The following is a 27,914-nucleotide window of genomic DNA, read 5'->3' as shown; positions in this document are numbered from 1 at the left end:
GCCCCGCGCTTCCATTCGCCTCTGGGGTCACGTTTGTGCCGCTGCGGGGTTGATGACTGCGGGTTACAGCTGCCGCGGAAAAAAAAAAAACTCTGCCTGAGTCACTCACACTGGGAGGGCCACAAAACGGCGACTATTTCAGCGACATCGGGAAGTTCCTGGCCGCGGTTTCTGGTTTCCAGATTCTCTTGTTTTCTCTCGCACCTTGAACATCTCCTTCGCTGAATTGCCATTGCAAGAAAATCATTAGATACAGACAGAACAATGTGCGGTACAGACGGAACAAACGGTGCCAATGGCACAAATGGCGGCTCCAATGGGGTATGTTGTGTCCTTATCGCCTTATCAACACTACTACCTTGCCGCCGTGATACTCACATATGTGTTGCCAGGGCGCCCATTTCCGTTCGAACCCATACCAGCCTGTAGGCGACTTCCTTTCCAATGTTGGCAGCTTCAAGATCATCGAGTCGACTCTTCGCGGTCCGTAATCGGCGTCGATTGTCCCGTTCGAACCCAATTGCTGACCCTGTGTTAGAGGGTGAACAATTTGCCAATGCCTACTTCGACACGGAGACCAAGATCAAGATGTTAGTACTCCTGGCCTTGAACCATGATCTTCGGAGCATTTTGTGCTGACTCTGATGTTCCTTCGTCAACAGTGCCAAGGGTACGATCTCCTGCCCCGCTTGACGGTTCCCTTTCCCGGTACCTGACCTTAAACACCCTGTGTAGCCCTGGACGCCTTCGGTGTTGACTATATCGAGTTGACCTCGCCCGCTGCGTCGGAGCAGTCGCGCAAGGACTGCGAGGCCATCTGCAAGCTTGGTCTGAAGGTGCGGACCCCTTAGACTTGCACTGGGACACTCGAGAACTGCCGACTAACAGCCCCCACAGGCCAAGATCCTCACACGTGAGTCACCGATCTCGGCGGTCTACGCAACCCTTGAGAATTCCAAACTGACGCCCCACAAGATGTTCGCTGCGACATGCGCGACGCCAAGCTCGCCGTCGAGACTGGTGTTGACGGCCTGGATGTTGTCATTGGCACATCCAGCTTCCTCCGGGAACACAGCCACGGCAAGGACATGGCGTACATCGAGAAGACGGCGATTGAGGTGATCGAGTACATCAAGTCTAAGGGTCTGGAAGTACGATGTGAGTCAACCGGACCCTAGTTCCTTCACCGCACCGTCACCCCCAAACCGCCGAGACCGGTTAGCCGGACCAAGCCCGATTTCCCGAAACGACCCTATAGAATGGCGGGCGCTGCCTGTGGGCACGGTACTGGACACAACAAGCTTCTCGCGGGGAGGGCAGTGGCTTGTTCTCCTTGCTGTTGAGACACTGGCAATCCGGGGCGGTCTGCGCACCTGTGTTCTCGATTTCGCATGGAGATGCGGGACCGTGACTTCACGTAACTGGATGCTGACCGTTAGCAGTCTCTAGCGAGGATTCTTTCCGCTCCGACCTGGTCGATCTCCTGTCTCTGTACAGGGCGGTCGACAAGGTCGGCGTCCACCGTGTTGGTATCGCTGATACCGTCGGCTGCGCTTCCCCTCGGCAGGTTTACGACGTATGTCTTCTTCGAAGTTCCTTCCAAACCATATGTTGACTCGGTCTGATAGCTCGTCCGCACTCTGAGGGGCGTTGTTTCCTGCGATATCGAGACACACTTTCACAACGACACTGGCTGCAGTATTGCCAATGCGTAAGCTAGACGATCGACTGTGTTTCACCACTCACCAATTGCTGACTCGGCTTAGCTACTGCGCTTTGGAGGCTGGAGCTACCCACATTGACACCAGTGTGCTTGGCAGTAAGTACACACAGAGACTGACCTCTCCGCTGATAAGAGCTGATTGGATCTCCCCAGTTGGTGAGCGCAATGGTATCACCCCTCTCGGCGGTCTCATGGCCCGCATGGTCGTGACCAGCCCCGAATATGTCAAGAGCAAGTACAAGCTGCACATGCTCAAGGAGGTACGTTGCACCCCAGCATCTGACTTCAAGAGCCACCGTTAACCCGTCCCAGATCGAGGACATGGTCGCCGAGGCTGTTGAGGTGAACACGCCGTTCAACAACCCCATTACCGGTTTCTGCGCCTTCACCCACAAGGCTGGCATCCACGCCAAGGCCATCCTCAACAACCCCAGCACATACGAGATTCTCAATCCGGCGGACTTTGGCCTTACCCGCTACGTCCACTTCGCTTCGCGTCTGACAGGCTGGAACGCCGTCAAGACAAGAGTTGGACAGCTAGGCCTGTCCATGACAGATGACCAGGTCAAGGAAGTGTACGTAGACCCTATCTTCCCGGAACTCGGTTCTAGACTAACGGCCTCTACAGTACCGCCAAGATCAAGGCTCTGGCTGACGTACGGCCGATTGCCATCGATGATGCGGACTCGATTATCCGAAGCTTCCACCTGACCCTTCATGAGCAGCCCGGCAAGGCCCCGCCGGTCGAGATTCGAAATGGCGAACCGGTCGAGATCGCGAACGGGCAGTAAGTTGCTTGGGAGATGCTCTCGGAGTTGTCTGAGGGAAGTTTCATTTTGTCGTTGGGCCACATCATTCGGAGTTGGTTGATTATTCGGGAAAAGGCAATGTTTGTTCAAAAGTCTGCGCATATATGTACCAGATGCGGAACAGAAAGGTTCTGCAAGGTGAAGATCAATGCAAACCGGGGACTTGAGTCCTGTATTTGTTCAGCACACCACTCCCGTTTACATACACTGCCTGTGAGTCCTAAGCCGGCGATAGCGAACGTCCTGCGCGAGTGCGTGGTTCGGCCGTTCTTAACGCTCCACAAATGGCAGGTAGCATTCTGCCGATACCGTAGCTCTGCCGGCAACATACGGACGTCATCTTGCATGCACGAAGACGCAGCTGAAGGACCCTTCGAGAGTGACAAGAAATGCCGGTACCCTATCCGCCTCAGGGTCCTGCTGGAAAAAGACAATCGCACATTTCCAAGCCATGGCTGGGTTACCAGGTGATGCTCGCCTGAAGCCCAGCAGAATGTTCGTAGATCCTGAGCTTCTCAGCTTGAGCCTTGGTCAGCTCTGTTTTCGGTCCACATAAGGCTATTGCTATGGCCCAGCACCAATAATAGCTCGCGGACGAGATTTGGCCGCTCCTCGGCTTCAACAAATCTTCGATTGCTCGAAGCCGAGCCGATCGACAAGAGCCTAATACGACTTGAAGCCTGATAAACTCGTCCGAGTCCGCTCAAAGCGAGCGGGTCTTTGCATTGCCGTGCAGAGGTGGCACTGGCACACGGACCACTCCGTATCTGCTAGAAGGCTTGGCGATCCCCCTTTGCTAGCTCGTTACGGTCATTCTGACTCCATCTGTGTCGTCATCGGACCAACACCTTGGACCAAACCCACCTGCTAATCCCTGCTTTGTGCCTGCGACCCCTCACTGCAACTTCGAACTCGTCCGAACACCCAACTACAAGACCGGGAACCTACGCGCCCGTGCCATTTTCATCGCAAAGACCTCCAGTAGCTCAAGCATATTAGTATCCCAGGCTCGAGCCATCAGCCTGCGGACCGTAGGCACCCCACTAGCAACCCAGTCATCCAACCAATCCAACGAACGGGACGTCTCCTTTTATCCATGGCCCACCGATCATCCGGCCCCGAGCGCGCCGAGCGCTGGGACCGCGGCCGCTACGAGTACGAGCGCGACCGCGACAGGTACGGCGACATCCGTGAGCGATTCGAGGAATCAGATGACCATGTGTACGTGCGACGCGGCGGTTCGTCCTCCCGTCCACCACCGCCACGCGACGACCGATCCGAGGCGGCACCGTCCGACGTGAGATCTGAGCGACGGTTCCGCACGTACAACGATGAAGACGACGATGTCGTGGTGCGCGAGCGCCGCCGGGTCGTGTACGACGACGAGGAGCGCGAGCCGCGGTTTATTCGGCGCCGCATGCCGTCGCCTCCGCCTGCCTCTGAGGTGGAGAGGTCGCGCGTTGAGATCGAGGAGCGGGTGCGCTACCGCACTCCGTCACCGTCGCCGGTTAGGAGGCCGACGCGGCTGATCAGGAGGCAGTCGAGTCTGGATACATTTGATCGGAAGCCTGCAAGGCGGTACTGGGAGAAAGAGAGAGAAGAGTATGGGCCTCCGGCCCGGCGCGATGACTACAGGGTGCCGCCATATGTCGACATTCCGCTGCCGAGGTCGAAGGCATTGCCTCCTCCCCGGGAGAGGGTGGTTTCTGAGAGGGAATACCGTGACGAGATCCAGGTCTCCGACCCGCATCGGTATGGCGACGATGACTTCCGGGAGGCCTACCCTGAGCGGGTGCGCGAGAAGGAGATTATCCGTACTAGGCGCAGGACACGGAGCCGGGAATCGAGGGTTCGATCGAGGTCATCCAGCACCAGTAGCTCTTCGAGCAGTGGCGGCACGACGCTGACGGCCAGGAGCGAGTATCCCAAGAAGGGCAAGACTCGCATTCCGGCCCGGCTCGTTTCCAAGCGGGCGCTCATTGACCTCGGCTACCCGTTCGTGGAGGAGGTAGGATGGCTTGAATCGAATCAAGACAAGGCAATTTCTTCATGCTGACTCGGTTGCAGGGCAACATCATCATCGTGCAGAAGGCACTCGGCCAGCAGAACATCGACGACCTGCTCAAGCTCAGCGATGAGTACAAAAACAGTTGGTCCCCTCCTGCCGTCGATCACTGGATGATGCCCCGACTGACTTGCCTCAGGTGAGCTCGAAGTCATTGCCGCCCGTTCCAGCGCGGGCGACATCATCGAGGAGCGGGTGGAGACGCGAAGGGAAGTCTGGGAAGGCCCGGCTGCACTGCCCGGACCTCCCCCAGCCCCAGCCGCTCCCGCCGGCACCGGCCCTGTTATTATCCAAGCCAACCCGCCGCCGCAGCAGCCAGTCGAAGTCGTCAAAACAACCGTCATCCGCGACGTGTCCCCCGCCCGTACGTACACGACCGCTTCGTACGACACCGCCTCCTCGTACGACACAACCACCTCCTACGACACCTACACGACCTCGACGACAGCCACGCCCGTCGTCTACCGACGCGACATCGAAGAATCGGCCGCGATGCCCGTCGGCCCGGTGGCCCTCGCCACGGCCCACCACCGCCGCGGTTCGCTCGAGACAGACGAACTCCGCTCGCAGATCAGCCACTTGGAGCGCCAGCTCGCGCGGCGAGACCGGAGCCGCCACCACCGCCACGGCAGCCGCAGCCGCCATCGGAGCGTGAGCCGCGGCGGCGAGTTGATCCGGGCGGAGAGGCTGAGCACGGGCGAGCTGGTGCTATACGAGGAGGAGGTCGAGAGGGTGCGTGAGCCGAGCAGGGGTGGGGTCCGGATTGAGAAGGACAAGAGAGGTAGGCTGTCTATTAGCGTGCCATCGCGGCACCGGTGATTTCCTCACATGTTTGGCTTGGTGGGATGTCGGTGCGTTTTTTTTCCTTCTTATTTTCTTATGCAGAATGTGTTGCGTTTTCTGGAACCTGTTCTGTGAGCTGGGGCGAAGGGGGCTAGTGTGGGTTGGAAAGAATTATTATGCCCGGGGTGGGATGAGAGAATATTTGCTGATGCTGTGTGATGCGCAGGTCCTCCGCCGAGGTTGATGAAGGCTATGTTGGCTACTCTCACTTGATGTTGGATCGGTGTGCCTTACAGTCAGGAGCTAAGGACCGAGGGCCGCCATTCGGAGGATATGATAGCAGCGTGCTACGGCTCAGGGTGTTGTGGTGTATATGGGTGTTGTTACGACTGTCTTTGGATGTGGAACGCAGATGATGACTTATGATGTGATGAAGTTATTCTTGGTTCATCTGGAAAGAGATATACGAGATCTATGTTGCTATGACGGATTCACAGGGCCATGACTTGTTTCGTTAGAGAATGAGGTACAATACCGAGTCGGCAATAGTCATTGTGACCGTTAAATAAGGAAGAAATCGAGCTGGTATACCATGCGCATATCATGAGGCCTCGGACAGGCATAATAAGCCTTGATGAGAGTATGCATGGGCACTGAAAGCATGAGAGATATGGTTAGCGTGATCTGGCTTCAAACATGTGAGAAAATAGGTGAGCCCTGGGTGCCACAAGGGGTAGCCAGAGACAACTGGCCGACTAACTACCTAAGGTATTAGGTACGAGATGAGATTGCGCTTGCGTTAGGGGCTGGCGCTATACATATAGCTTACACAATCCCCATTCCAGGATCAGCTCGATCTGTCACCTTACTTCTGGTGAACTTCCCGAACTGCGGATTCATAAGCAATGGTGGTGCCACTGGAATCAGGGGGCTGAGGAGAAAAGCTCGGAGTTAGCTAACCCCAACCCCGGATGGCGGACTTAAGATGCAACCCGAGCATGCCAACAACATCACTCCTCGCCTGTCGTTCCATCACAGTCTGAACCCCGAGGCCCGGCGACTTGCTATATCTAAGAAACATCCATCGTACACAGCGTTAACCTTACAATCATCGTCCCTTCAACGTCTAGATCTAACCTCAGAGCTCTACTCTCAGTACCGTAACAACGACTCACCAAACAAGCTTGAACTCATCAACTCAGTACCATGACAGCCGTGGCCAAAACGATCGTCGCCACCGGAGCTTCATCCGGCATTGTATGTACATGTACATACATACATACCTGCATACATACCTACACATATCTACCCCCTCCTCTGTATTGTATAGCTATCTGTCTCACCGAACTACGTCACTAACACACAACCAACAATGCCAGGGTTTCGAGCTGGTAAAACAGCTCCTCTTCCAGCCCTCCACTACCCCATACCGCTTCATCCTCGGCGCGCGCGACGTCGCCCGCACGCAGGCGGCCTACGACGCGCTGCGCTACGACAGCGCCCGGCACAGCCTGACCGTGCTGCCGCTGGAGCTGTCGGACCTGCGGGCGACGCGCTCGTTTGCGCAGCTCACGCTGCAGCGGCTGAGGGACGAGGGGCATAATGGTGGGCTGGATTATCTGTTGCTGAATGCTGCTGTGACCAACCCGGCGGGTGCAAACCTGAAGGGACAGGAGGAAGGGAAGGGAGAATTTGGGGAAAAGGGGTGGTGTGAGAGTTTTGTTGTCAACCACCTTTGTAAGTCCTTTCTTTTCTTTTCTTCTCTTTTACTTATTATTGTTGTTACGGGGTTGGGTGATGAAGAATGGGGTTCAGGAAGGTTGGGCTAACTGCTGAGTGTGTGCGGTTGAATAGCGCAGCATTACCTGGTGCATCTGCTCCGGGAGAAGCTGGTTGAGTCGAAGGCGAGGATTGTGGTGGTTTCGTCTGGCGCGATACGTCGCGTGCAGCAGACAGGTTTGTGTTCTCCAAGGGCCACACCGATTATCCACGTAGGGCCCAGCTGATTGACAGACGGCGCAGATTCCCTCGACAGCGATCTGAAAGCGGGCTCCGGTGCCGATGGCCAGACCACCTACAGCCAGACCAAGTTTGTCCAGCTGCTGGGTGCGCACTGGTGGCGCCGCCAGCTGAAGGGCCAGTGTACTGTGGTTGCCGTCTCGCCCGGTCTGATTCCCGACACAGGCATCGGCAGGGGCTCCGGTATGAAGCTGACCATGGACATGCCTGATGCCAAGACGGTTCCTGAGGGTGAGTTCCAGTCACGGGCATCACTTCTTCATTTCTTTTCCAGGGCAACATCAGAGAAACTTACAATGCGACAGGGGCACAAAGCATCTTCCGTGCCTTCACGCGCGACATCCCCGAGGACCCCGACCAGATCTTCCTCACCAGCTGGGGCGAGTGGTGGAGCAAGGATGTGTATGCCTTGAGCCTGGACAAGGCCCTCCAGGACAAGTGGTGCCCGAGCAAGGAAGAAATTGAACGCAAGAACGGGCTGTCCGAATGAATGTGGCCTTTGACCAGCAGTGTCAGGGCCGTATCACAGGACTCTGCATCCCTGGACAGCACTCAAAAACACATAACAATAAAATAAGCGGGCATTATGCGGAACAGTTCAGCAGTAACGCTTTGTTGTTCTACAACTTCCTGATTGAGCTCTAGATTACCTTAGGCAATGCCCGCCCTAACGAAACAACTAGACTTTGAATCGCTCCAACCACAATTCCTCCGGGTTATCTCATATTACGCCTTTTCATCCCCACGACTCTCGGTCTCAACAACATGTCGGATCGCCGGCGATTCCGCGGCTAGGGTCTGCTGGTCGTTCAATTTTGGATTCCGCAAGGCCGCCGCAAAGGCGATTAGCGGCACACACAAGCAGATACCGGTGATGGTCAGCAGTCGTTGGGCGTGCTTGTACGAATCGACAACGGCCTGGCGTTCCGGCGTGCCGACGGGATAATCTACGATGAAAGCGAAGGGATTTCCGTAGGCGTAGGTGGCCAGTGTGGCGTTGTTGAACTGGGAGAGGCGCTGGTTGAGGTCGCCCGGCAGGACCTGGGTCCAGATGGCGCCGGAGACGGCGCCGCCGAACGCAGAGCCGAGGTTGTAGGTGGCCAGGTAGACGCCCGTCATGACGGCGAGGTGCTCGTGCTTCAGGACGGTCTGGAGCGACGCCTGGGCCGGATAGGGGAACATGCCGCCGGCGATGCCCAGCAGGACCTGGGCGCCGATGACGCCGGCGCGGCTCGAGCTGTCGGTGTCTCCGCGGTAGCGGATCAGGAGGCCGAAAGCAACCATGAAGAGACAGGTGCCGGCAACGATGAACATCTTCAGGCGGCGGACCTTGTAGACGATGAAGCCGAGGATACAGCCCGTCACGACGCTGAAGAAGCTGTAGAACGAGGAGACACGGGTAGCGGTCATGATGTCGAAGTCGAAGGCGACGATGAGGACAGTGTACAGGTAGTCGCCCTGCATGTACCAAGCCCAGTTGAGCAGCATGGCGATGCCCAGGGCGCCCCAAACGGCGCGGTCCTTGATGAGGTAGAAGGGCACCAGAGGGTGAGGGGCGCGCAGCTGCCAGAAGACAAAGATCGGGATCGTGCAGACGCCGACGATGAGAGGGCCCAGAATTTGCGGGGCCGTCCAGGAGGCCTCGAAGCCGCCGGCCAGAGTCATGGGCGCCAGGATGAGGGCGAACACGGCTATCATCAGGATGATGCCGATCACGTCGATCCGCCAGAAGAGGTCGACGAGGAACGGGCCCCAGGGCTGGCGCTTGACTGCCTCGCTGTACTTCTCCATCAGGCCGTGTTTGCGGGCGCGGTGGCCGACGACGGCCAGACTCAGGATCAGCGGCATGGCGCAAACGGGGTAGATGATGCACCACATGCCAATGCCCCAGCGCCAGGTGGTGGCGCCCAGCACGGCTTGCGAGATGTTGCCGCTGACCCAGGTGGTGATGAGGAAGGGCGTGGCCGGGATGTAGCTGAAGAGGAGGCGGGCGCGCGTCGACGTGATGTCGGCGACGATGACCTCGACGAGCAGCATGATCATGGTGTAGCCGATCTGGTAGATGATGGCTCCCGCTGAGAAGGTCGAGACATTGTGCGACACGGTCTCGACGAGGGTGCCGACAACGTAGAAGAGCACGGACAGGCAGACGAGCTCGGCGCGACCGAAGATGTCGGCAATCTTGGCCGAGGTGGGCTGGGCAGCGGCAGCAATGACGGACCGCAGCACGTTCACGGAGGCCAGAAGCGAGTGCTGCGAGAAGGAGGCCGTCGCTTCCGCTTGGTACGCATAGCGCACTGTGCCGTCGAGCCCATACGCAAAGGCCACCAGAAAGACGCCAATGAAGATAAAAACGCGGTCCCCCGTGGTCAAGACGGCCGAGAGCGCCTCGATGCGGCGGACACCGGGCGACTTTTCGTCGATCGTGATGGTGGAGGATGGCCGGCCGGCGAGGTCATGTTGGGTGGTAGCGGCATCGGCGGCCTCCGCTGTGTTATTGTTGGCCCCGCCGCGCGAGGAAGGCGGGCTGTTGTCGCCGTTGCTGAGCATGGATGCGAAGGCTCCCCCCGGGCCGAAAGTTAACGTTGAAATGATCAACACGATAAATTAAAACAGAAGGCCTGCACCCACATGCAATGCAGCGGTATTTATCCTCTGGCACAAGAAGTCGAAATTTTCTTCCATGCGGGAGATTGCCTGCTTTGAGAAGGCTTGAGCGACTGTACGCTCCCCTTCCGGCTGTACCCCGGCTGGATTGCGCTAATACTGTTGTGCAGGATGCTGTGAGGTGACACGGCCGAGCCATCCAAGAGAAATCGATAAAAATTATCAGATGATCTGATAACGGAGCCTTCCCTAAAGGGGAAAATCAGGGGACGGTGAGTGGGGTGCCAAGACATGCGGATTCTTCACGACCCGTCATCGGAGCTTGTCAGCACTCCGGCGCCAACCAAATACTTCAGGCTGTCGAATGGTCTTAACTATAAGTGATGTCTAACCCTGACGCTGGTGATGCGATGCGGTGATGCGCAAGCAGACATTCATGGCGATTTTCGGCGCTCTCCTGCCAACTAAGGAAAGTCCCGTCCAGCCGTCCCTGGAGATTGCTGTGGGAGCTCAGCCTCCTCCGGAAGTCCTCTGAGCCCTCGAACTGTGCCACTGGCGTCAGGGCTCTTGAGCCCGGCCGGACCCCCCTCAGGGTTTAGAATCGCCCCGTCATGGTTATCCTCTTAAGTGCAGCGTCGAGCCTGAATAGCCCAAAAGAAAACCGTCACTGTGATCTTGGCGCTAAGTTACTGATGGTCAACGGGTGTGTCAAGCCGGAGAGCGGTCGGATAATCGATTTCCAGGATGATGGACTGTCCGACCATAAGCCTGACAAGGCGCAGGCCGAAGCGGCGGCTTTGGCGTGGTGGGAGGCGGTTGAGAAACTGCCGCGTCCCTTTGGCCTTCTGGGTCCTATTGACCGGTCCTTGGCAAAAAAGTCATTTTGAAGGGCAGAACTTCCGCTTCTGCTCGAAACTTGTCCGCAGTCATTTCATCTTCATCTTGGTCGCGAGTTTCGCTCGCAAGTCCTAAGGTCCCTCCTCTTGAGCTTCGTGGTGTAGATTCCCACTGACACCGCTCCCCACTCGCGATTTTGTCGTTCGAGCCTGCACATCACGTGCAAGTTCAACGGGCCGGAAGATCTTGCCGGGGTGGATTGTACGGAGCCGGGCGGCTAAGCAACTTTGCTGACTAATCCCGAATTTCTGGCGGTGGTTGGGCGCGAGTCCGAGCCCAATGGACCGCGCACCGCGACTTCTCTCAGTCCCCTCAACGGCGTCCCGCCCGCCGACAGACCAGCCGCACTCCAAGGTCATTAAGGAAACCCCTATTGGGAAAGGCCTTGATACCTTCCGCGCTTTGTTCGATGCCATCTGTGAAGACGCGAGCATATCACACCGCCACAAGCAAGCAAAAACCAAAGACGGCGATAACAGGGCCGACACCGACAACCACTCCGTCATCGACCACCACTCCGTCACCGACCGCCCCGTCACCCTTTCTACGCTTCCTCCCGAAGTGCATCGGCTCATCTTTACTTGCATCGAATGCATCGAAGACGTGTTTCGCCTCGGTCTCGCGAATCGGTACTTCTGGTCGATCGGTCGAGAACGTATACATGATTACTACACTTCGTTCCTCGGACGATGGGCCAAGGAGAATATAGTCTGCGTGGGAGAAGATGTCAAGCCAGGCGACTATCCTCCTGGCCTGTTTTCGGCCGAAGAACTAGACGTCTTGCATCAAAAGACGAGCGACATACCGTACGACTGGGACGATGACTGGGAGGATGTGGCATTTGCGAATGAGCCGTTCACGCTTCACCACTTCACTTTTCCCAGTATTTCCACCACGGAACAAGACGTTCGTCTGTTCGGCGAGTCTCTGGCATTGGCTGGCCACCTCTCCGACTTGGAGGACATCTCCAAGGATCCCGCTTTCCATTGTATACGTTCGAAGATACGGGTTAAAGAGGAGACCTACTTCCCCCAAGACCAGCAGTGGATTCTTCGAAACTTGACGACGAAGCAGTTCGTCCGCTCGGAAGCCATCATCCTGAAGCCAGAATTCGTCCACGGCCCCAACATCAGTGTCTTGGGCTTCGGTGAAGTCGTCATGTCGCGCATATACTGGTCGACATCCTCATTTACTAGCATGAGCGATACGGTCAATATCTCGAGGGGCGTATGGGCAGGGCACCGCCTCGACATCACAACGCTCGCGAGACACCGAGACGAGACCAACGAGGTGGGATGGAGCGATGTGAGCGACGAAGTGGCGCGAGAGATTGCGGTTATCTGGGAGAGCGAATATGGCGCCGACTGGCGTGAGACCCTCTGTAATCACTGGTATCAAAAGTACGGAGGATTCTCTCGCCCGGTGTATTAGTCTGGACACACGCCGTCGCGCTCGCGCTCGGGCGAGCTGCTCGGCAAGGCGGCTATGCTGCCGGGGTGTCGGCAATATCCGGTGCGCCCCTACCAGCGCGTCTTGTCAGGGATTCTGAGACCATTTCCTGCCTTCAACAGCACCCTCCCCCGACCAACACCACCACCACCATCCAGGCCCCATTCGGGTAGGATGAAGCGGGCTGGCAAGTGACTGGTAATACGCACGGCTTCGATTACAGTTTCGATATCCGACGTTTTGTTGTCCTGTTTTCGTGTGCGGGGGGGTCGTTCTCATCGGGCCTCCAGTTCGACGCTGACTCTGGAATCTTCCACAGCAGAGGCCGGTGGGGGCCGACCTGCATGGTCCGCGGGCAGCGCTCGCATCCAATCATTACAGGCCAGAAAGGACCAATCAGGACCGAGAGTTAGGAACGTCGTTCCCAAGGAACGGCGTTCAACACCGACGTTCCAAACGATCCAGGTACGAGGATACCTGAGGAGGAAGCTGTATATAGACCTACCATTCTGTCACTCATTCAGATAGCTTCCTCAGTGAGCAATTTCAATCAGTAGCCTTACCTACTGTGCAGACATTGCAGAGTGCATTATTATAAACCTTTTAGCTTCACCGAGACCTACAGCCCGACCAGTATTACCTTTGACCGGAGAACCCTTTCAGAGGCAGGACTGCCTGGGTTTCGTCACAGCTTTGTGAGTCTGTCCAGACAAGGGCATAGTCATCGTACCAACGTTAGTACCTACAGTGTAGTGTAGGGTCCTTTCGCGATGTGCCGAACCTACTACCCTGATATCTAGGTCTGTGGTGGTAACCCAAAGCAGGGTCCTGCTATCCAGCAATCATGGCAAAACACGCATGTTGCACCGAATCAAAGAACTAGCCAAGGAATCAATATAAAAGCGGTATGGTGCTTTAGTTAAGGTATGCGACTGGAGTCTCGATACTTTGCCACGGAGATCTTCCTCCTACCCTCTGGTAGGGAGTCGGCGAAATGTGGTCCTATATTAACTAGACGAGACTGGGAATTGATATGTGAACACTTAACCAAATTCCTTGCTTTTGAACTATTGTCGGAGAACCAGCGCCTTGTGCCAGCCCGCCCAGCGCATCTAGAGCTGCTCAAGCCTCCAAGGCCAATCTAAGCATATATTAATTAAGTACTTAGAAGTTAGAAGTTAGATGCCACCCAATGCCGCCGCCTTCCCCGCAGGTGCCAATCTTCAAGGAATCATTTGTCCTGGGTAAATCTTACATACGCCTGCCAACCGGAACGCCGGCTACTACAGTCTGCAGTTGTCTGGGAAACCGCGGGGCTCATGGAACATCCCCAAGATCCGTCCCATGGGATGCCCAGAGGACAGAGCCGGGGATGCCCCACACGCTCCGTCCACCCGACTCCAGTCCGCGCCGATCGTCCTGACGATTATCTACGTTAAGGTACTCCGTAACAAGCTGTGATTCATGGTCCCCAAAACCTAAAAGGCCTAGGATGTTTGCTCCACTAGTTTTGAACATCCACCTGCACGCCTGTTGATCGTGTCCAGGGGCAGGCCTCGTGGCCCCAGTCTTGGGAGCGATTTGCATCGGTCACCTATTCCTTCTTGTTACCCCTGGGCCGGGGAACCATCATGGCCGGCTGATGAGCCCACGTGAAACATTGGGGAAATAACGGGGAACCCGTTGAAAACTTTGGAGGTCACAGATCACAGAATCTCGTAGAGAAAGCGATGTCCATCGGCGAGCGGCTGCAGCCCCGTGTATTGACATCATCGTGTTGTATCCGACCGGCGGCTATAATTGCAACCTTGACTATAGCGTAGAGTCCTGCACGCTCTGTACTAGGAGTCGCAGGGACAGCGGAGCATTACCGATGCAGAGACAAAGGAGTGACCAATGGGATGTGGGACAGCCCGTCTTTTCTCACCTAGTTCTTATTCCCCGCTGCACTGGACACTTCGGTAGGGTAGCAAGCTATCTCAATATCGTACCACAGTATTGAGTATGTGCCTAAGTACCTCTCAGCTGGGGGCCGGCATAGTTCTAGGCCGATTATCCTGGAAGGCACGGAAGCTGACTGCTGTGTATGAGAATGCCACGAAACCGGTTTATCTTGGCTACACGCGAACCTGAGCGCCGGTGAAGTCTGGTCAACATGTCGTCAAGCTCATATTTTTAGAGTGTTTCCGACGAGTGAGGTTGTCTGCAAGCATCACGGCTCTGTCCCCTGCCGATCCGCGATCGACATTGGATCTAGCCCTTTCCTTTGCTACTCATCTCATGAAGGGCTGAGATCTGTGTCCTTCCAAATACACTCAAACCAAGTTTCGGCACGCCTCGACGGCATTATGGCAAGGCGAACACGGAGGAAGAGATGCAGCAAGGACCGGCCCATCAACCCTCGAGATTGCCCAAAATCTGTCGCAAAACCGGGAAGGGGCCTTGACGGGCGCGACTCAGCGGTCGTTGATCTGCCTCCGGACAATGAAGAGGTTCCAAAGCAAGTAGACAGGAGAAATAGTCACCAGAAAAGCATAAATACAAGCCTCCACCTCCCAGTATCGACCCTCTTGTGTTTCAGCAGCAGCAGAGCAACCGTCTTCTCTTCTTCCCTTCAGTTCTAACTTCGATCCTTCTACTACAATCTGTCAACGCTCGCTCCGCCAAGGCCCCTTTGATTCCTACACAACCCAACGCACACAGCCAGAGATATATATAAAAAAAATGAAGGCCATCTTCTTCACCCTCTTCTCACTGGCCGCCTCGGCCCTGGCCACGCCCCTTCTCGCGCAGCGCCAGCTCGAGACGCAGGCCGATGAGATCGACAGGCTGACCGAGCTGGTCATGTCCCACACCGCCAACATCAGTAAGCCGTCTCTCGCCCCCTTTTATTTTTTTTATTCTTTATTTTTTTTCCATTTTGCCATGCCCTTAGCTAACCAAATGCAAAAAACTTTTTAAAAACAAACAGACGAGACGGTCGCCAGCGTGGTGGACAACCCGAACCTCGAGCAGCAAAACGCCGCGGCGGCCGCGCTGGGCCCGGACTTCCAGGCCATCACAGACGCGCTCACGCAGGCCACCGCCGCGATCGGATCCTCGGCCGCCCAGCTCGTCGTCGTCGCTGCCGTCAAGGGCCGTGACGCGGCCGGCGGCGCTTGCGGGCACGACTGCCTGCTGACCAAGGTGCAGCTGCTTGTGTGGGAGATTGCCAGCACGCTGAAGTTTGTCATTGTCAAGCTGGGTCTTGGTAAGTACCTACCTACCCTACCTTAGTGTACAACTCTTTACGGCCTGATATATATCTTGGGGGCCAATTTTGCGGGGGAGTGTCTACCTATGAAAGAGAAAAAGCTGACTGTTTTGGTTTTCTCTTTTTATAAGCTTGTGTTCTCGATTACCTCCAGCCGCTGCTGTTCGCCTTGGTTGGACTCATCAAGGCGCTGGACAAGGTCGTCGCCGGTCTGCTGATCGTGGTCAAGAGCCTGCTGACGTTTGTGCTCGGTACTGTTGCGGGCGCGGTGCTCGAGCTGCTCTGGTGATGTTGGCTGGCTGATGTTATTTTTGCTCCTTCTTGCCGCACCTGTCATGCAGCTGCCTTTCTCACGGGGGGTAAGGGCAGGAAGCGGACCGCGGCTGGTCTTTCCCTTTTTTATTTTTCTTTTCTTTTCTTTTCGCTTGCTTAGGGGGTTTTGACGGCAGATTAATGGTCGATTGCCTCGCTATACTTTATCATGTCTGTCGTTCTCGCTTCCTTTTGTGTATAGTTGACCGTGGCTATGGATGGCGAGGTATATCAAAACTCCAAGGAATGGATCATGAGTAGTAGCGCTTCGTATCCTTTTCTAACGGAGAGGATATTTTTAACCTACCAATACCCCGTTCCAGAGATTGTCAGCGCTTTGTGGATAGCTAAACACAGGTATTGTACGAGGAAGGCGTAGAAGCCAGTTACGTGAGTCCAGGGGCGGCGACGGTGTAGACTGCTGTGCTTATGTACGACCGGAATGGCAGCCTTGCAGACGGTGTCGAGTACCAGGTTGGCCATTGTCCCGGCGTCACGGTTCCCTGTGGCTCTGGCGAAGGATTTAGCCGCTGGGAATGTCAACATCGGATGACTGGTATTACCCTACAGCCAAGCAGGCCATGTCACATGTGTCATGCTGCCACTGTATGTAGTGCCACAGTTAGTCTGTTTCTTCATGGGTTACTGGTACCCGAGATGTTCAAGGGTCTCGGCCGCGTCAGAAACGGAAACACGATCATGATGTGCAGTGGGGGAACAACGATGTCCGTTATCTTACGCCTGGCTTGAGCTGTGTCCCGGGTTATTTTGGTATTCGAGGTGATGACGAGGCAGATGACGGCTTGGGCGCCTCCTGCCGCAGCACACGTGGTTCTTTTGGCTTGAAGTGTCTATGATGTGTGAAGGACTCTCAACGGTTAAAAAAAACAGGCATCGTAGGCCACGCAGGATAGTACTTTCGCAGCTCATGAGCCAGAGTCTGTGTGCTACAGGCTACGTGGGCCACATAGACTATGGCAGTTGGCGTTCAGAGCAGGTATAAAGCATCACCAAGGTCCCCAGCACCCGAGCCATTCTAGTCTTGCCCAGAGCCACCTAAACAGCCCCGCGAGCCACGAAGGCAACCGCACAAGCACACCGTGCAAGCCTTCTACGACCCAAACTCATGTAAGAAAATGCCGAGACGCTCATTATCAAGCCATCATCGCCACGGTAGGGCAAAAACTCCGGAAAACGACTGGATCCTGCCTACGCAAGCCGACGAGAAGAACATGGACCTGCAAGTCTTCTTCAACAAGACCCTGAGCATTGCCCTTGGGCTCCTTCAGAACCGCCTACTACACGAGCACGAAGCGCTGGTTGCCGAGACCGTCTCCACCCTCGAGAGACTGATCCGCCACAGCGTGTGGCTGGAGACCGGGCACGCTTCCTTCGACCAGGCCTGGGAAATCCTGAAACTGTCGCAGGGCGCACTGTCGAACGTGTGCCAGCAGCTGCAGTTGTTGCCAAGTGGCCGCAGGAATAGAATGGAATAAAATGGGATCAAATGGAAGTGAAGGGAGGGGATGGGAAGGGATGGGAGGAAAGGTCGGCAGTAGAATGGGCCAGGGTTGGCATGGACCGAGCTATGCTCATGGGAAGCTTTTGCTTGAGTACGTTGATTTTTGGCACGTTGGCTTTGAGTTTGAGCATATTGACCAAGTCCGCTTCAAGCGCTTGAGGGGACTTCGATCAAACACTGACTTTACCATTATCAAAATCCCATTCAAGTCTTGAACTAGTTTGTCCGTGTGAGCGACATTACCTGACACTTCAAATCGTGACCCGTGACAAACTTGACCGTGGAGTTCCTATGATCATCTTTCCATAACGCTGTTGGCACTGGTAAGCTGCTATCTTCCGTCAGACATTGGCATCCTCAGACGCAAATGTGGATCCGTTATATAACACTCTCAACATCACGCCGGACGCCTAACTGGCAGCATGGGATGCTTGGATTTGAGCTAAATGCGGATGATGTTTGTTGCTTGTCAGACCTACATGGTGTCTCATCTTTCATAGAAAGGGCTGAAGCTGTCATTGGTAGATGCATGGCACACCAGATGTAGTGATTGTTGTGATATTGGATACTGAGATACCCCGAGAATTTCCCAGCATCTGCCTTTGCTGTTCCGTCCCGCCCAAGCCAAAACCAAGTCCCAGCGCCCCGGACCCAAAAGCAAGACCGTACAACGCTTCCCAGACATGCAATGCCCACGCCACCTATGTTTGATGTCCCATCCCATCCTACCACCCATAACCAAGCAGCTCATCCGGCCAAACCAAGCCCAAATGGTGTAGTAACCTGGTTGTAGACATAGACACGATAATCTTACACTTAGGCCCCTCACCAATCCGCTTCCGGGCGGCGACCGCTACTCCAAGCCCATGCGGACGTCATCGCCCACCCCCCAGCTCCCCGCCTCGGCCCCGGTCTCCTCCAGCGCCATCCTTGTCTGTGTCCCCAGCATGGCAGCGTCGTCCTCGCTGCTAGCCGCGATGCTCAGGCTCGTCCTCCTGCTGCGGGAGCTGCGGTGCGAGCTATCCGTGATGCGACGCCGCAGGCTCGGTGGTCTGAACCGCGCCGAGCGGCTTGATGTCGAGAGGATCGAGGCGGTGTCGTACTCCTCCTCTCGTTCCAGCTCATAGTCTTTGCTCTCTTGCTCTCGGCCGCTTGAACCGGGCTGCTGGGTCTGCCGCGGTTGGGTTGCGGCTGGTGGAAAGAAGGCTACGTCTGGCGAGGACGGGGTCAAGTCGACTGTGGGGATGGCCGGGGTAGGTGTTAATCCGGGCGGTCTGGGCGGCTGTGCTGGGGTTTGGATAGGGGTCTTGGAGTGGGCGGGCGTACCGGCGGCGCTGTTGGCGGGTTCCCCTTCGGGGATGTCGTCTGCTTCGACGAGTTCGGCGTCGCGGTACCACTTTCTCCGCCGCGTCCAGCGACCCCAGCTGTCTTGGCCTCGCCGGCCGTTCTGCCACTGTCCACGGGGTCAGTCTCGGCTCTCCAACGCATGGCTTAGCAGAAGTCGAACCTTGTTGTCGTAATAAATCCACCCCATTCTCCCCCCGGGACCGTCGTAATCCCATCCAACCTGCTTGTCATCAGTCGGCATGACGGCCTCGTCCAGCACGCCATCCACCCGCCACCTCGATCCTTCCGTCCACTGCCAGCGCATGTTGCTCCCGTCCTCGACCTCCGGTAACTCGAATTCATCCTTCGGCGGCACCGGATTGTTGTGCTCGTCGGTCCACGCCGCTCTCTCATAAGCGAAGAGGTTCGTCGTCCACCCAAGTCCAACCCATCGCCGTTGGTTCTCATAGATGATGAAGGTAAAACGCACGCCCGTTCCACGGCCGCCGCGCTCGCGACGGAGGGCCTTTGTCAACTCTGACTCGCCCTGCGTCTTGAGCGCCGTGGGGTTGGAGGAGGGAGTTTTGGACTTGGCTGTGGATGCGACGCCGGCCGGCTCGGTTGCTGTGGTTGGCGGAGTGGATTGCGTCTTGGCCAGACCCGCGAATTGCAGGCCTGTGACGAGGGCTAGGAACCGCCGAATGGTCGCACTCCGCCAGAGGATGACGCGTGTTACCCGGATGACGCGGGCATGCCAAGTTAAGAGGATAGTGCCCAGGATGAGGATAACGCGGCGGGTGGTGATGATGCGGAGAGGGGGGATGGTGAGAAGGAACCAGAAGGGCGTGCAGATGAGAATGCGGACGAAAAGCGTTGTGAGCGCCGGCCGCGTGGTCGCCGACGTCGGCGTACGCTGAGTGCTGAGGAAGTCGGTCAGCTCGAGGAGCGGTTCCAGCAGTATGTTACATCTTGCGGTGAACTCGCGTAGTGTCTCGACAATCTCGTCCAGTGTCTTCTGATGGCGTGTGTTTGTGACCTCGGATATCGAGCCCTGATTCCTCGTGTGACCAACCTGGCGCCCCGTTCCCCCATTGCTGTTCCCGCCCTTGTTGTTCTTGTCTGGCACCCCATCAACCGACGGATTCTTATTCCGTCGCCCTGCCTTGGCAGCCTTTCCCTCGGCCTGGAGAGCAGTCCCATCCCCGGCGCCGGGACCGGGTTCGCTCCATCCGCTGCTACTCAGCGGACTGAAGCGTCGGCCATACATGCCACCGATCAGGACCAGGACGAGTACAAGGGGTCCGGCCATGCGGATCACGATATCCCCGTATAGCACCGCGGCCCAGAACCCCGTCAGCAACAGGAAGCTCTCCCATGGGTCTCCCGTGGTCCATGTCAGCAGCCCCACAAGCTTGTTCAGCGGCAGCAGAAACGGGTGGCTATATGCCAATGCGCGCGTGATCTGCGGCGGCGTGGCAAGCAGTAACGGGGATTTCTGGTGCACCAGAATGGTGCTCCTCCTCTTAGCCGCCGATGTGGCGCTGGGCTCGGCGGAGCTCAGCGTCGCCGGAGAGAAGGAGGCATGGGTCGGGTTCGGCGCGAGGCCATCGTTACGCGACGGGGTGGACGGGTGTTGGAGGGAGGACGAATCCTGCGTGTCGCCGCGCTGCATGCGAGGGGTCGACATGTGCGAGAGCCACGGTTCCTGTTGGCGGAGAGAGTGATGTTTGTCAGCTTATGTCAAGGCCGATTCTCTAATCGCTTGCCTGACGGCCAGCCCAGCATGATGCTATTTGTGCATTTATGTCTAGCCTCTTGTCTGTCTTGCGCGCCGGGTCCGGGATGCTGACCGCCGCATGTGCGTGCTGTGTCCCTATCAATCGGATTGCAGGCAATGCAGGGGATCTCCAGCTAGGTACAAATACAATTCAAGGCGAGTCCCGGGTTTCTCGAAGGCCGAGCGAGTCCCAGGGGAGAAATGATGATTGGTGATGAAGAGCGACGACTGCGGTTGGGAAGGAGCGAGGTTACAGAGAATGAACCGGACTCACAAAAGCAGCCATCAAGTTGCTGGCCGACTTGCGTCGGCTCTCTCCGTAGACGCCCTGGGCTGCAGTCTACTCACGTCATAGGCCGCACATTCGGGCGTCAGTGCGGCTTGATCCGAGCAAGGGTTGCCTATGTATTGGACCTAGGTGTCAAAACAAATGCACCCGGAACGAAGAAGAATAACTAGGTAGGAATGGATACCTCGTGCATCGGTGTCAACAGCAAATGAGTCTTAAATGACACTATCATCTGAGACGGAAGAATGGCGCAGCGAGAAGCGAGGTCAAAGGAATCCCGATCTGACGTGGGGCGCCATTCCAATTCCAGCAGGCCGCGGCCTGGACGACCCCGCGATAGCATATTAGCAGCAGCGCACATCACCCTTGCGGCCTTGCCGAGCGACAAGCATGGAAGTCGAGAATCACATGCAAATCGGTATGCAGAAGATTGCGCTCCCGAGTCCCCCTCCCCCACGCAGGTTCGCTGTAGCCTGTAACTTGCATGCTAACGTTGTTGTCCATAGCTAGCAGATCCGTACATATATGGTTCCAAAAACGAGGGCCTGTAAAATACCAGTTAGTGGGTTGGGTTTAGGGTGAGCCAAAAAAATGCCGTCGGGAAACGAAAGTGATACAAATCTTTCGTTGGCTGGGGACAACAATTCGCCTGCCGTTGAGCCGTAGTACAGCCAATGAACTACTAGTAGTCCCAACTTCCAAGTGACATACGGTACTTTCCTTGAGCAACCTCATAGTAAACAAACCTCTTTTTTTCCAGTGCAGCCATTGTTTTACCGCATCAAGACATCTAGAAGATCCCGAAATCGTCCAATGGATAGGTTGCATGTTCGTTCCTCTTATCCAGAAGCTGATAATAGCCTGGCGAGCCTGGATACCATAAAATATTATAGTCATACTATGATAGAAAGGATGTAAAATCCTGGAGGACCAGCTGCGGCTATGCGAGATTGCATCAGTGCCATGACAGCTTAGGTATAAGGAAAATGCATCTAAAGAGGAAGTTGCCCGCATGCCCAGCCTTACAGGACTGAAGGCGTCGTTCAAGGAGTCTTGCTTGCACCAAGGTCGCACCCATCCAAGCGGGCGGCCCTGATCATTCTTCTTTTCTTTCCCTGCTTTCCCGGCCCGGGCTACAAGCGCCGAGGAACAATCAAACAGAAACAGGATTCACGGATTGGTGACGGGGGGATTCGATATATCCGGGTTCCACTCCAACAGCCGCCTGCAGAACCGCCGGGCATGCACCACACCATTCTGCATCCCACTTGCGGTTGACCTGGCCTTTTCCATCACGAGCATTTGCGTGTGTTCGCGCTCATCACCACTCTGATGACCTTCGGGCCTTTCAGCGTGATAAATGAGCTTGACCACGCACACTGCCCCGCCCTGTGACGCTACCCTCTCAACAGACTTGATCTTTCTCGGTTCGACTTTTAGGGACACAGGAGCGTCCGAGGACGTCGTAAAGACACCGCTTTGGTGGTCGTCGATCAGGCGAAGAAATTGGCCCGGGGCGCCTGAGCGGAATACTTCGCTGTCGTCTTCCACGAAGGCCGCCACATCAAAGACGTCCATGGTGGGGACGAATCCGCCGGTAGGGGTCATCGTTGGGGTATCGGGCTTCGTGAAGCCAGGAGCGGCTGCGCCTGCTTTAGGCAAGGGCAAGACCGGAGAGTTCGACCGCGTGTTGGCCGCGCTGGCAGTGGGCGTCGCAAGCGGAGTTGTATTGAGGTGCGAGATCTGTGACCAGGTCGCCGGCGGCGGAGGCAGTTGAATTCCATACGGACGACGTTCCCCGTTCTTTGTGGCTTCTACTTCCGATTCCGATTCCCGTTCCCGTGCCACGGTCAGCGGCACTGGTGGCTGAGGCGTGGAATGCCTGCTCGAACCGGGAGTGGCTACCGTCGCGCTCTCAGCACGCCGAATCTCTTCCGCCACCGGGTCTGTCCACTGCTGCGGTGAGTGTGATGCTGGTGCTGAGCCAGCCCGGATCTCTCTCGCGAGCTGCGGTTGCTTCGGAACTGTGAGCGAGCTGGATGCTGCCACGGAGGGTGATGCGGCTCGCATTGGCGCCGAAGGGAGAGGCCGTCGAGCCACAGGTGGTTTGGGAGACTGAGAGGCAACTGGAGATGGGCCGACGACACCTGGGTTTGGAAACTCCTGCAGGATGTTCTGGAGAGAAGCCGGGCTCCCCTTCCTTTCGTTGCCCTGAGGTTGGATCGGAGTGCCGCTATGCGACAGCGCGCCGCTCATTGGCCTCTCGGGCAGGTTTACAGGATGTTGACCGGAATGGCTCTGGTTCGGTGTCTGGGGATTGCGGCTGCGGGCATGAATCTTTAGCACGCGCCTGTGTCCTCCGCTCGTGCTCGACACTGAACCGGGCCTTGACGGAGGGTCGACACTGGCAGAGGCGCTCCGAGACGCGTTTCGCTCGCCACCACTGGCGGCATTGATGGGCGTGAACGCGGTCCGCGGTGGTGTTTGCAAGTTCAGAGCTTGAGCCGCGATCAATCGAGCGTTGGTCGCAGGGGATATGGGGGTTGCCGAGGACCCCGGCACCGTAGGCCTTTTACTTTTAGAGTTGACGACGCCTTCCAACGACTTCGCTTCGCCGACGGGCTGCTCATCTTGGTTCGACAGGCTAGTGCGTCGGCTGTCGGCATCTGTTATGCCCTTGCTGATGGAATCCTGGTCAGAATAGCCTTCCGAGCCGTTGTTGTTCATAGCTCCGATGTCCCTCATCTCGACATCCTCAGCAGTAGCATGCGTAACATCCGGGACGCCACGCCGACGCAGAATCTTGGTAACAAAGTAGTCCAAGGCTACTCTGAAGAAAGGGATATTCCGGGACCCGGGATGGTCAAAGTCGAGAGGCAACAGGTGCACAGCCTTGACCCATCCAAGAGACCAGAGACGACTGGTCTCAGTCAGCACGTAGCCAGCACCCGGAGCCGAGTTTGCAATCATATAACTTACTAATCAGCATTCTCAGCGCACAAGACGGGGAATTCACGTTTCTTCTCCAACGGGCCGCCAAGCTCGTACCCCCTCGCCCAGCCCATGATACCCTTGACGCGACCATTTTCCTCGTCGTAGGTGTAGCACTTGGGCAGCATAGGCACCCCAAGCTGCCTTCCATCGGCGGCGACGTCGTGGAAAATACCGGTGCCGGCCAGTGTGCCATGAAGACCGGCTGGGGACACGTCACCCCAAGGAAGGATTAAGACGGGGCATTTCTGCTCTCCGACAGAGCACAGGTAAAATCTGCAGGGTTCGGGGTTGGTGACCGCTGTGGAGGGTTTCCGGGCCATTCCGGCCTTGGCCGTGCCGGTTTCGAGAGGTGGGAAGCCCAGCTCGGCGCGCTTCGCCTGGCTCAAGTTGTTTGCGTTAAATATCTTGTAGGTGCCGTCCTTGAAGCCGCTCAGAACGTCTCGGTTGTTCTGCTCTGCTAGCTCCTGTGTGCAACCAAGAACGCGGTGGCCCAGCGTCTCAATCGCCGTGGCGTGCGCCTTCGACATGTTACCATGCTGTGCGCTGGCAAGGTGCTTAGCTGCCCCTCGCAGTGGATGTTCGCCAAAGTGCACCCCATGTTCGTCGCATCTGAGAATGTAGAACTTGCCCGACCCGCTGGGATATTGGACGATGATGTGCCTATGCTGGGGCCGGTGTTCCGGCGTGCCGTACACATCCTCAAACGAGATTGTCCTCTCCGGTGTCTCTGGTGTCTCCGGTGCCTCCGGAGCGGCCCCTGGCGAGAGCTCGTCAGGAGCTCTGCTCTCGCTGTCGTCGAGTTTCTCGAGCCTGGCACGCTTGACACGATTCAACGGAGATGCAGAAGGTTCGCTGTTGCAGGCCTCATTCGCTTTCCGCTTGTGCTCATGACCGCCACCCGACAAGACGGGGTCTATTCGAAGCGGCTTCTGACCCGGCGTACTAGATTCGGGCCCATCCGGTAGGCCCTCTACCGTTTCGGTCCCAGGATCACGCTCAACAAAACCCCTTTCGTCTGTTCGCTGTGGGGGAACGGACTCGGTGGACGTGTCTTGTCTGTGCGGTGACGGCGGGTGCGGCCACCGCGACTGCCCATGACCGAGGGCGTCATTTTGTGCTGGTGCAATCTGCGCGTCAGGTTGATTGGAGATCTCCCTTGGCAACGGAAACCCAGCCTCCGGTGGTCGCGACGCAGCCTCGGTCAAGTTGTTGTTGCCGTTGATCTCAGCGTTGCTTTCGTCGACACCCGCACTCAACATCCGACGCCGGGCGGGGTAGTGGTCACCCGATCTTCGCCTTGGCTAGCGCAGGATTCATTATCGGCTTGGTGCCCGAGACACGAGTAACGGGTAGGGTGAACTTACCAACGCACCCATCAGCGATGTGATGATGGAGAAATACTCTTCTTTGAATCTCGTTTTCTGTTCGTGATAGCGTGCCCTTCTCGCGGCCGTCTCTTCTGCATGTTTTCGGCGGAGCGCATCAATCTCCATTTCTTTCTTCTCGCTTAGAATCCTCACGACCTTCTCGACAGCTGCCGGCAGCGAGCCTAGTTCGGCAACCATTTCCGCTCTCTGCCGCTCGAAATCTTCCTCGATGGCGTTCGATTCTGCGGAAAGCACCGTCATTGCCTGACGCTCCTGGAAGTCATATTGGTGCTGAAGCTCAGCGAGCTTTGCGTTCAGTTCTGCGTAATTGGCCTCTACCCGGACTGTCTCGGGCAGCAGACTTTGCAACCCCGTCATATCGGGGCAGTCTGACATCATCCGAACTCCCCACTTGTTGCCCTATATTCCCAAGGATTTGCTGAGCGCTCCAAACAGAAAGAGAGAGGGGCAAGTGAAGGCAACAGACTTGAAGAGGCGAGGACGAAGTAACAAAATGGTTGATTCAATGCAGTCGGTCGCGATCGTCTGCCAGCAGGTTAGAGATCTGGGGAGGCGAGCAAAACCGGCTAAGATGGTAGCGGTGACCTCGCCGGGCCACAACTTGACAGTCGTGCCCGTTTGCGAGATGGGGTCGGAAACTTGAACGTTGTATGTGTGTATGTCTAGGTCTGTAAGGTATGTTTGTGTGCGGCGCTGTGTTTCCTTGCCACGCCACTACTTTGGGCGTCATGGTGATGATCCAACTTGGGAAACAACAGGCCCAAAGTTCAGGCCTACCCTTGGCTTCTGCTGTGCCCCGTTTCCAGGTAGCGTGCTCATGCAGAACACTACCTAGCTAGAACGGCGCGTTGGGAAAGGGTCTGAGAAGGTGTTTCTCGGATCATGCGGCTACTAGCCAGGATCCGAGAGCGAGAAAACCGAGGAATGTGGTATAGTAAATGACGTGGGAAACAGAATGGAGATGTTGTTGGATCTGCAATGTTGCCACTTGCTAGTGCTGCTGGCGAGTCGCGCGGCGACAGTTACATGAAATACATTTGAACGTGAACTCGTGAGAGAAAAGTCACAAGCTTACCTTGCCTTAGGTATTATGCCTTACTCGCAATCGAAGAGACCTATGTGGGCGAGTCACTTGGGATTTTGCCGAAAATAATCGCAAGCGGGCGATGTTGTAGGTGCGTGGCCTGATAGCAATGGAGACTGAGAACCGGGAAGCAGTGGGGATGAAAGGGCATAGGGAGTTTGGATGCAGGAGGTAATAAGAGATGCGAAAATTATTACAATGCTTATTATTATTATTACCTTAGGTGGCCGGGCTAAAGTCGCGCCAGTACGGATACAAACTCACATTAGGGTGCGAATTGCGGTTACGAGTTCCCTCTACAACCCCCGGAAGACCATAGAAAGTGATCGGATAGCGAGCCGGTAGTGCAGGGCAGAACACGCTGTATGTATGCATGTACTGTATGTAGGAAGGTACCTTCTATGTACATAGCCTGAGGTATGCATGACACGGCTAAACCCGATTTGAAAAGTGTTGGCGTAGACTAGCGATAAAAACATTGGGGCTTAGGCACAGCGAACGAGACACCAGACAGGGATTATTGGGCGGTCTAAGATTAGCACTCGGATTGTGGTGAAAGCATCCTTTTGAGGCGCCCAGACACGGGGTGTAACAGAAAGCAATCAGAGAGCTGGCCAAGCCACCAACGAGAGTCGCACGGCGATTGAGACAGAATATGCAGAACGGTGCACCCAGCTCCCGTGTGACTGTCGCGATCCATCCACCAAGTTCGTAGAATGTTTAATCATGTCCGAAACCTCCAGTGTGAGTTCGAGGCTTTCGTACGTCATTCGCCCCGGCCGCATCCCCATCAGGCATGAGCACTTTTTGTGTCGCCGAAGGATCATTCCAAAAGTCCGATCTACGAGTCACTACGACTGCCGAGGCTGCGTGGTTCCACTATCGGCGTTATTATGTGGTCAGTGGGAACTTTTGTACTCTCTATACGGATTTATCTTCTCTACATGCGACGTTATATAGATTTCGCTAATACATAAGCAATGCACCGTGCTGCCCTTAATCTGTACATTTGTCACCTGCAGCTGATTCTACACACGTGTAGGATCCGCGAGCGGCTGGAGGCATTCTCTTCGCTCCCAACGGGAGGTGAGGTCGTACACAGTACTAATTAGTAAAGGCAAGTTGGCTTTTCAGTCATGCTGTTTCGCTTCCATCGTCAGACGACGCATATTACCAAAGCCTCCAAAGCTATCGCGCACTTCCCAGATTGTCCCGCATTGATTAGATTTTAGCGCTTTAGTCATCACGTATGTACAGTAGGTACCTCTACCTTGCGCCTCTTATTAGCGTTTTATCAGATTCTAGACTGGAGTGCGAGGTACTTAGTGAGCACCATCGCGGCGGTGTAGGTATTGTACAGCCGCCGCCCGCCGTGTCTTCCGAAACAAAGCGGTTGATCGCAATCAGCCCCTGTCCAACCCTTTTGCTTGTCACCACTATCTCGTCCCCTACTATGTGTAACAACAACCCCCACAGTACGATTTGTATATGATCTACATGCACATTAGTTTACTCAAAGCTCATAGTGTGTCGAGGCGTCCGCACTGCAGCATATTATTAGTCTAAGTCTGTAAGCCCTATGTCGGGTGGGTAAGTTATACTATGACAGCATGGTGC

The 27,914-nt window shown here is 56.1% G+C and overlaps 8 protein-coding genes across 8 annotated transcripts; 5 read left to right on the top strand and 3 right to left on the bottom strand.

The window, feature by feature from the left end:
* Nucleotides 1-108: 108 nt before the first annotated feature.
* Nucleotides 109-2,720, top strand: B0T15DRAFT_539449 (HMGL-like-domain-containing protein). Its single transcript, XM_062869731.1, has 13 exons — nt 109-321; nt 393-483; nt 539-590; nt 663-670; nt 736-836; nt 898-913; nt 976-1,158; nt 1,443-1,576; nt 1,629-1,711; nt 1,767-1,819; nt 1,877-1,983; nt 2,036-2,298; nt 2,352-2,720. Exons 1-13 carry the CDS (start codon nt 265-267, stop codon nt 2,512-2,514), a joined length of 1,311 nt encoding a protein of 436 aa, XP_062718965.1. The 5' UTR covers nt 109-264; the 3' UTR covers nt 2,515-2,720.
* Nucleotides 2,721-3,340: 620 nt separating this feature from the next.
* B0T15DRAFT_266012 (uncharacterized protein) lies at nt 3,341-5,507 on the top strand. Its single transcript, XM_062863404.1, has 3 exons — nt 3,341-4,540; nt 4,600-4,681; nt 4,737-5,507. The coding sequence occupies exons 1-3, from the start codon at nt 3,629-3,631 to the stop codon at nt 5,414-5,416; spliced, it is 1,674 nt and encodes a 557-aa protein (XP_062718964.1). The 5' UTR covers nt 3,341-3,628; the 3' UTR covers nt 5,417-5,507.
* A 684-nt stretch (nt 5,508-6,191) lies between these two features.
* B0T15DRAFT_266062 (uncharacterized protein) lies at nt 6,192-8,007 on the top strand. Its single transcript, XM_062863405.1, has 5 exons — nt 6,192-6,637; nt 6,760-7,117; nt 7,235-7,336; nt 7,403-7,630; nt 7,705-8,007. The coding sequence occupies exons 1-5, from the start codon at nt 6,587-6,589 to the stop codon at nt 7,887-7,889; spliced, it is 924 nt and encodes a 307-aa protein (XP_062718963.1). The 5' UTR covers nt 6,192-6,586; the 3' UTR covers nt 7,890-8,007.
* On the bottom strand, nt 8,008-10,283 carry B0T15DRAFT_266063 (major facilitator superfamily domain-containing protein). Its single transcript, XM_062863406.1, has one exon. The coding sequence runs from the start codon at nt 9,947-9,949 to the stop codon at nt 8,126-8,128; it is 1,824 nt and encodes a 607-aa protein (XP_062718962.1). The 5' UTR covers nt 9,950-10,283; the 3' UTR covers nt 8,008-8,125.
* Nucleotides 10,284-11,038: 755 nt separating this feature from the next.
* B0T15DRAFT_266240 (uncharacterized protein) lies at nt 11,039-12,776 on the top strand. Its single transcript, XM_062863407.1, has one exon. The coding sequence runs from the start codon at nt 11,183-11,185 to the stop codon at nt 12,332-12,334; it is 1,152 nt and encodes a 383-aa protein (XP_062718961.1). The 5' UTR covers nt 11,039-11,182; the 3' UTR covers nt 12,335-12,776.
* A 2,173-nt stretch (nt 12,777-14,949) lies between these two features.
* B0T15DRAFT_438497 (uncharacterized protein) lies at nt 14,950-16,144 on the top strand. Its single transcript, XM_062865870.1, has 3 exons — nt 14,950-15,218; nt 15,324-15,602; nt 15,737-16,144. Exons 1-3 carry the CDS (start codon nt 15,077-15,079, stop codon nt 15,892-15,894), a joined length of 579 nt encoding a protein of 192 aa, XP_062718960.1. The 5' UTR covers nt 14,950-15,076; the 3' UTR covers nt 15,895-16,144.
* Nucleotides 16,145-18,221: 2,077 nt separating this feature from the next.
* B0T15DRAFT_265739 (integral peroxisomal membrane peroxin-domain-containing protein) lies at nt 18,222-20,682 on the bottom strand. The gene is made up of 2 exons (XM_062863403.1): nt 18,947-20,682; nt 18,222-18,892 (listed from the first exon to the last, which is right to left on the bottom strand). The coding sequence occupies exons 1-2, from the start codon at nt 20,450-20,452 to the stop codon at nt 18,293-18,295; spliced, it is 2,106 nt and encodes a 701-aa protein (XP_062718959.1). The 5' UTR covers nt 20,453-20,682; the 3' UTR covers nt 18,222-18,292.
* Nucleotides 20,683-21,769: 1,087 nt separating this feature from the next.
* Nucleotides 21,770-25,731, bottom strand: B0T15DRAFT_265707 (uncharacterized protein). The gene is made up of 3 exons (XM_062863402.1): nt 25,190-25,731; nt 23,811-25,126; nt 21,770-23,751 (listed from the first exon to the last, which is right to left on the bottom strand). Exons 1-3 carry the CDS (start codon nt 25,589-25,591, stop codon nt 22,002-22,004), a joined length of 3,468 nt encoding a protein of 1,155 aa, XP_062718958.1. The 5' UTR covers nt 25,592-25,731; the 3' UTR covers nt 21,770-22,001.
* Between the last annotated feature and the right edge of the window lie 2,183 nt (nt 25,732-27,914).

Source organism: Chaetomium strumarium, assembly GCF_033439665.1.
Source record: "Chaetomium strumarium strain CBS 333.67 chromosome Unknown B0T15scaffold_6, whole genome shotgun sequence".
Lineage (NCBI taxonomy): Eukaryota > Fungi > Ascomycota > Sordariomycetes > Sordariales > Chaetomiaceae > Chaetomium > Chaetomium strumarium.
The sequence above is the reverse complement of the archived record's forward strand: the minus strand, read 5'-3'. Positions and strand labels throughout refer to the sequence as shown.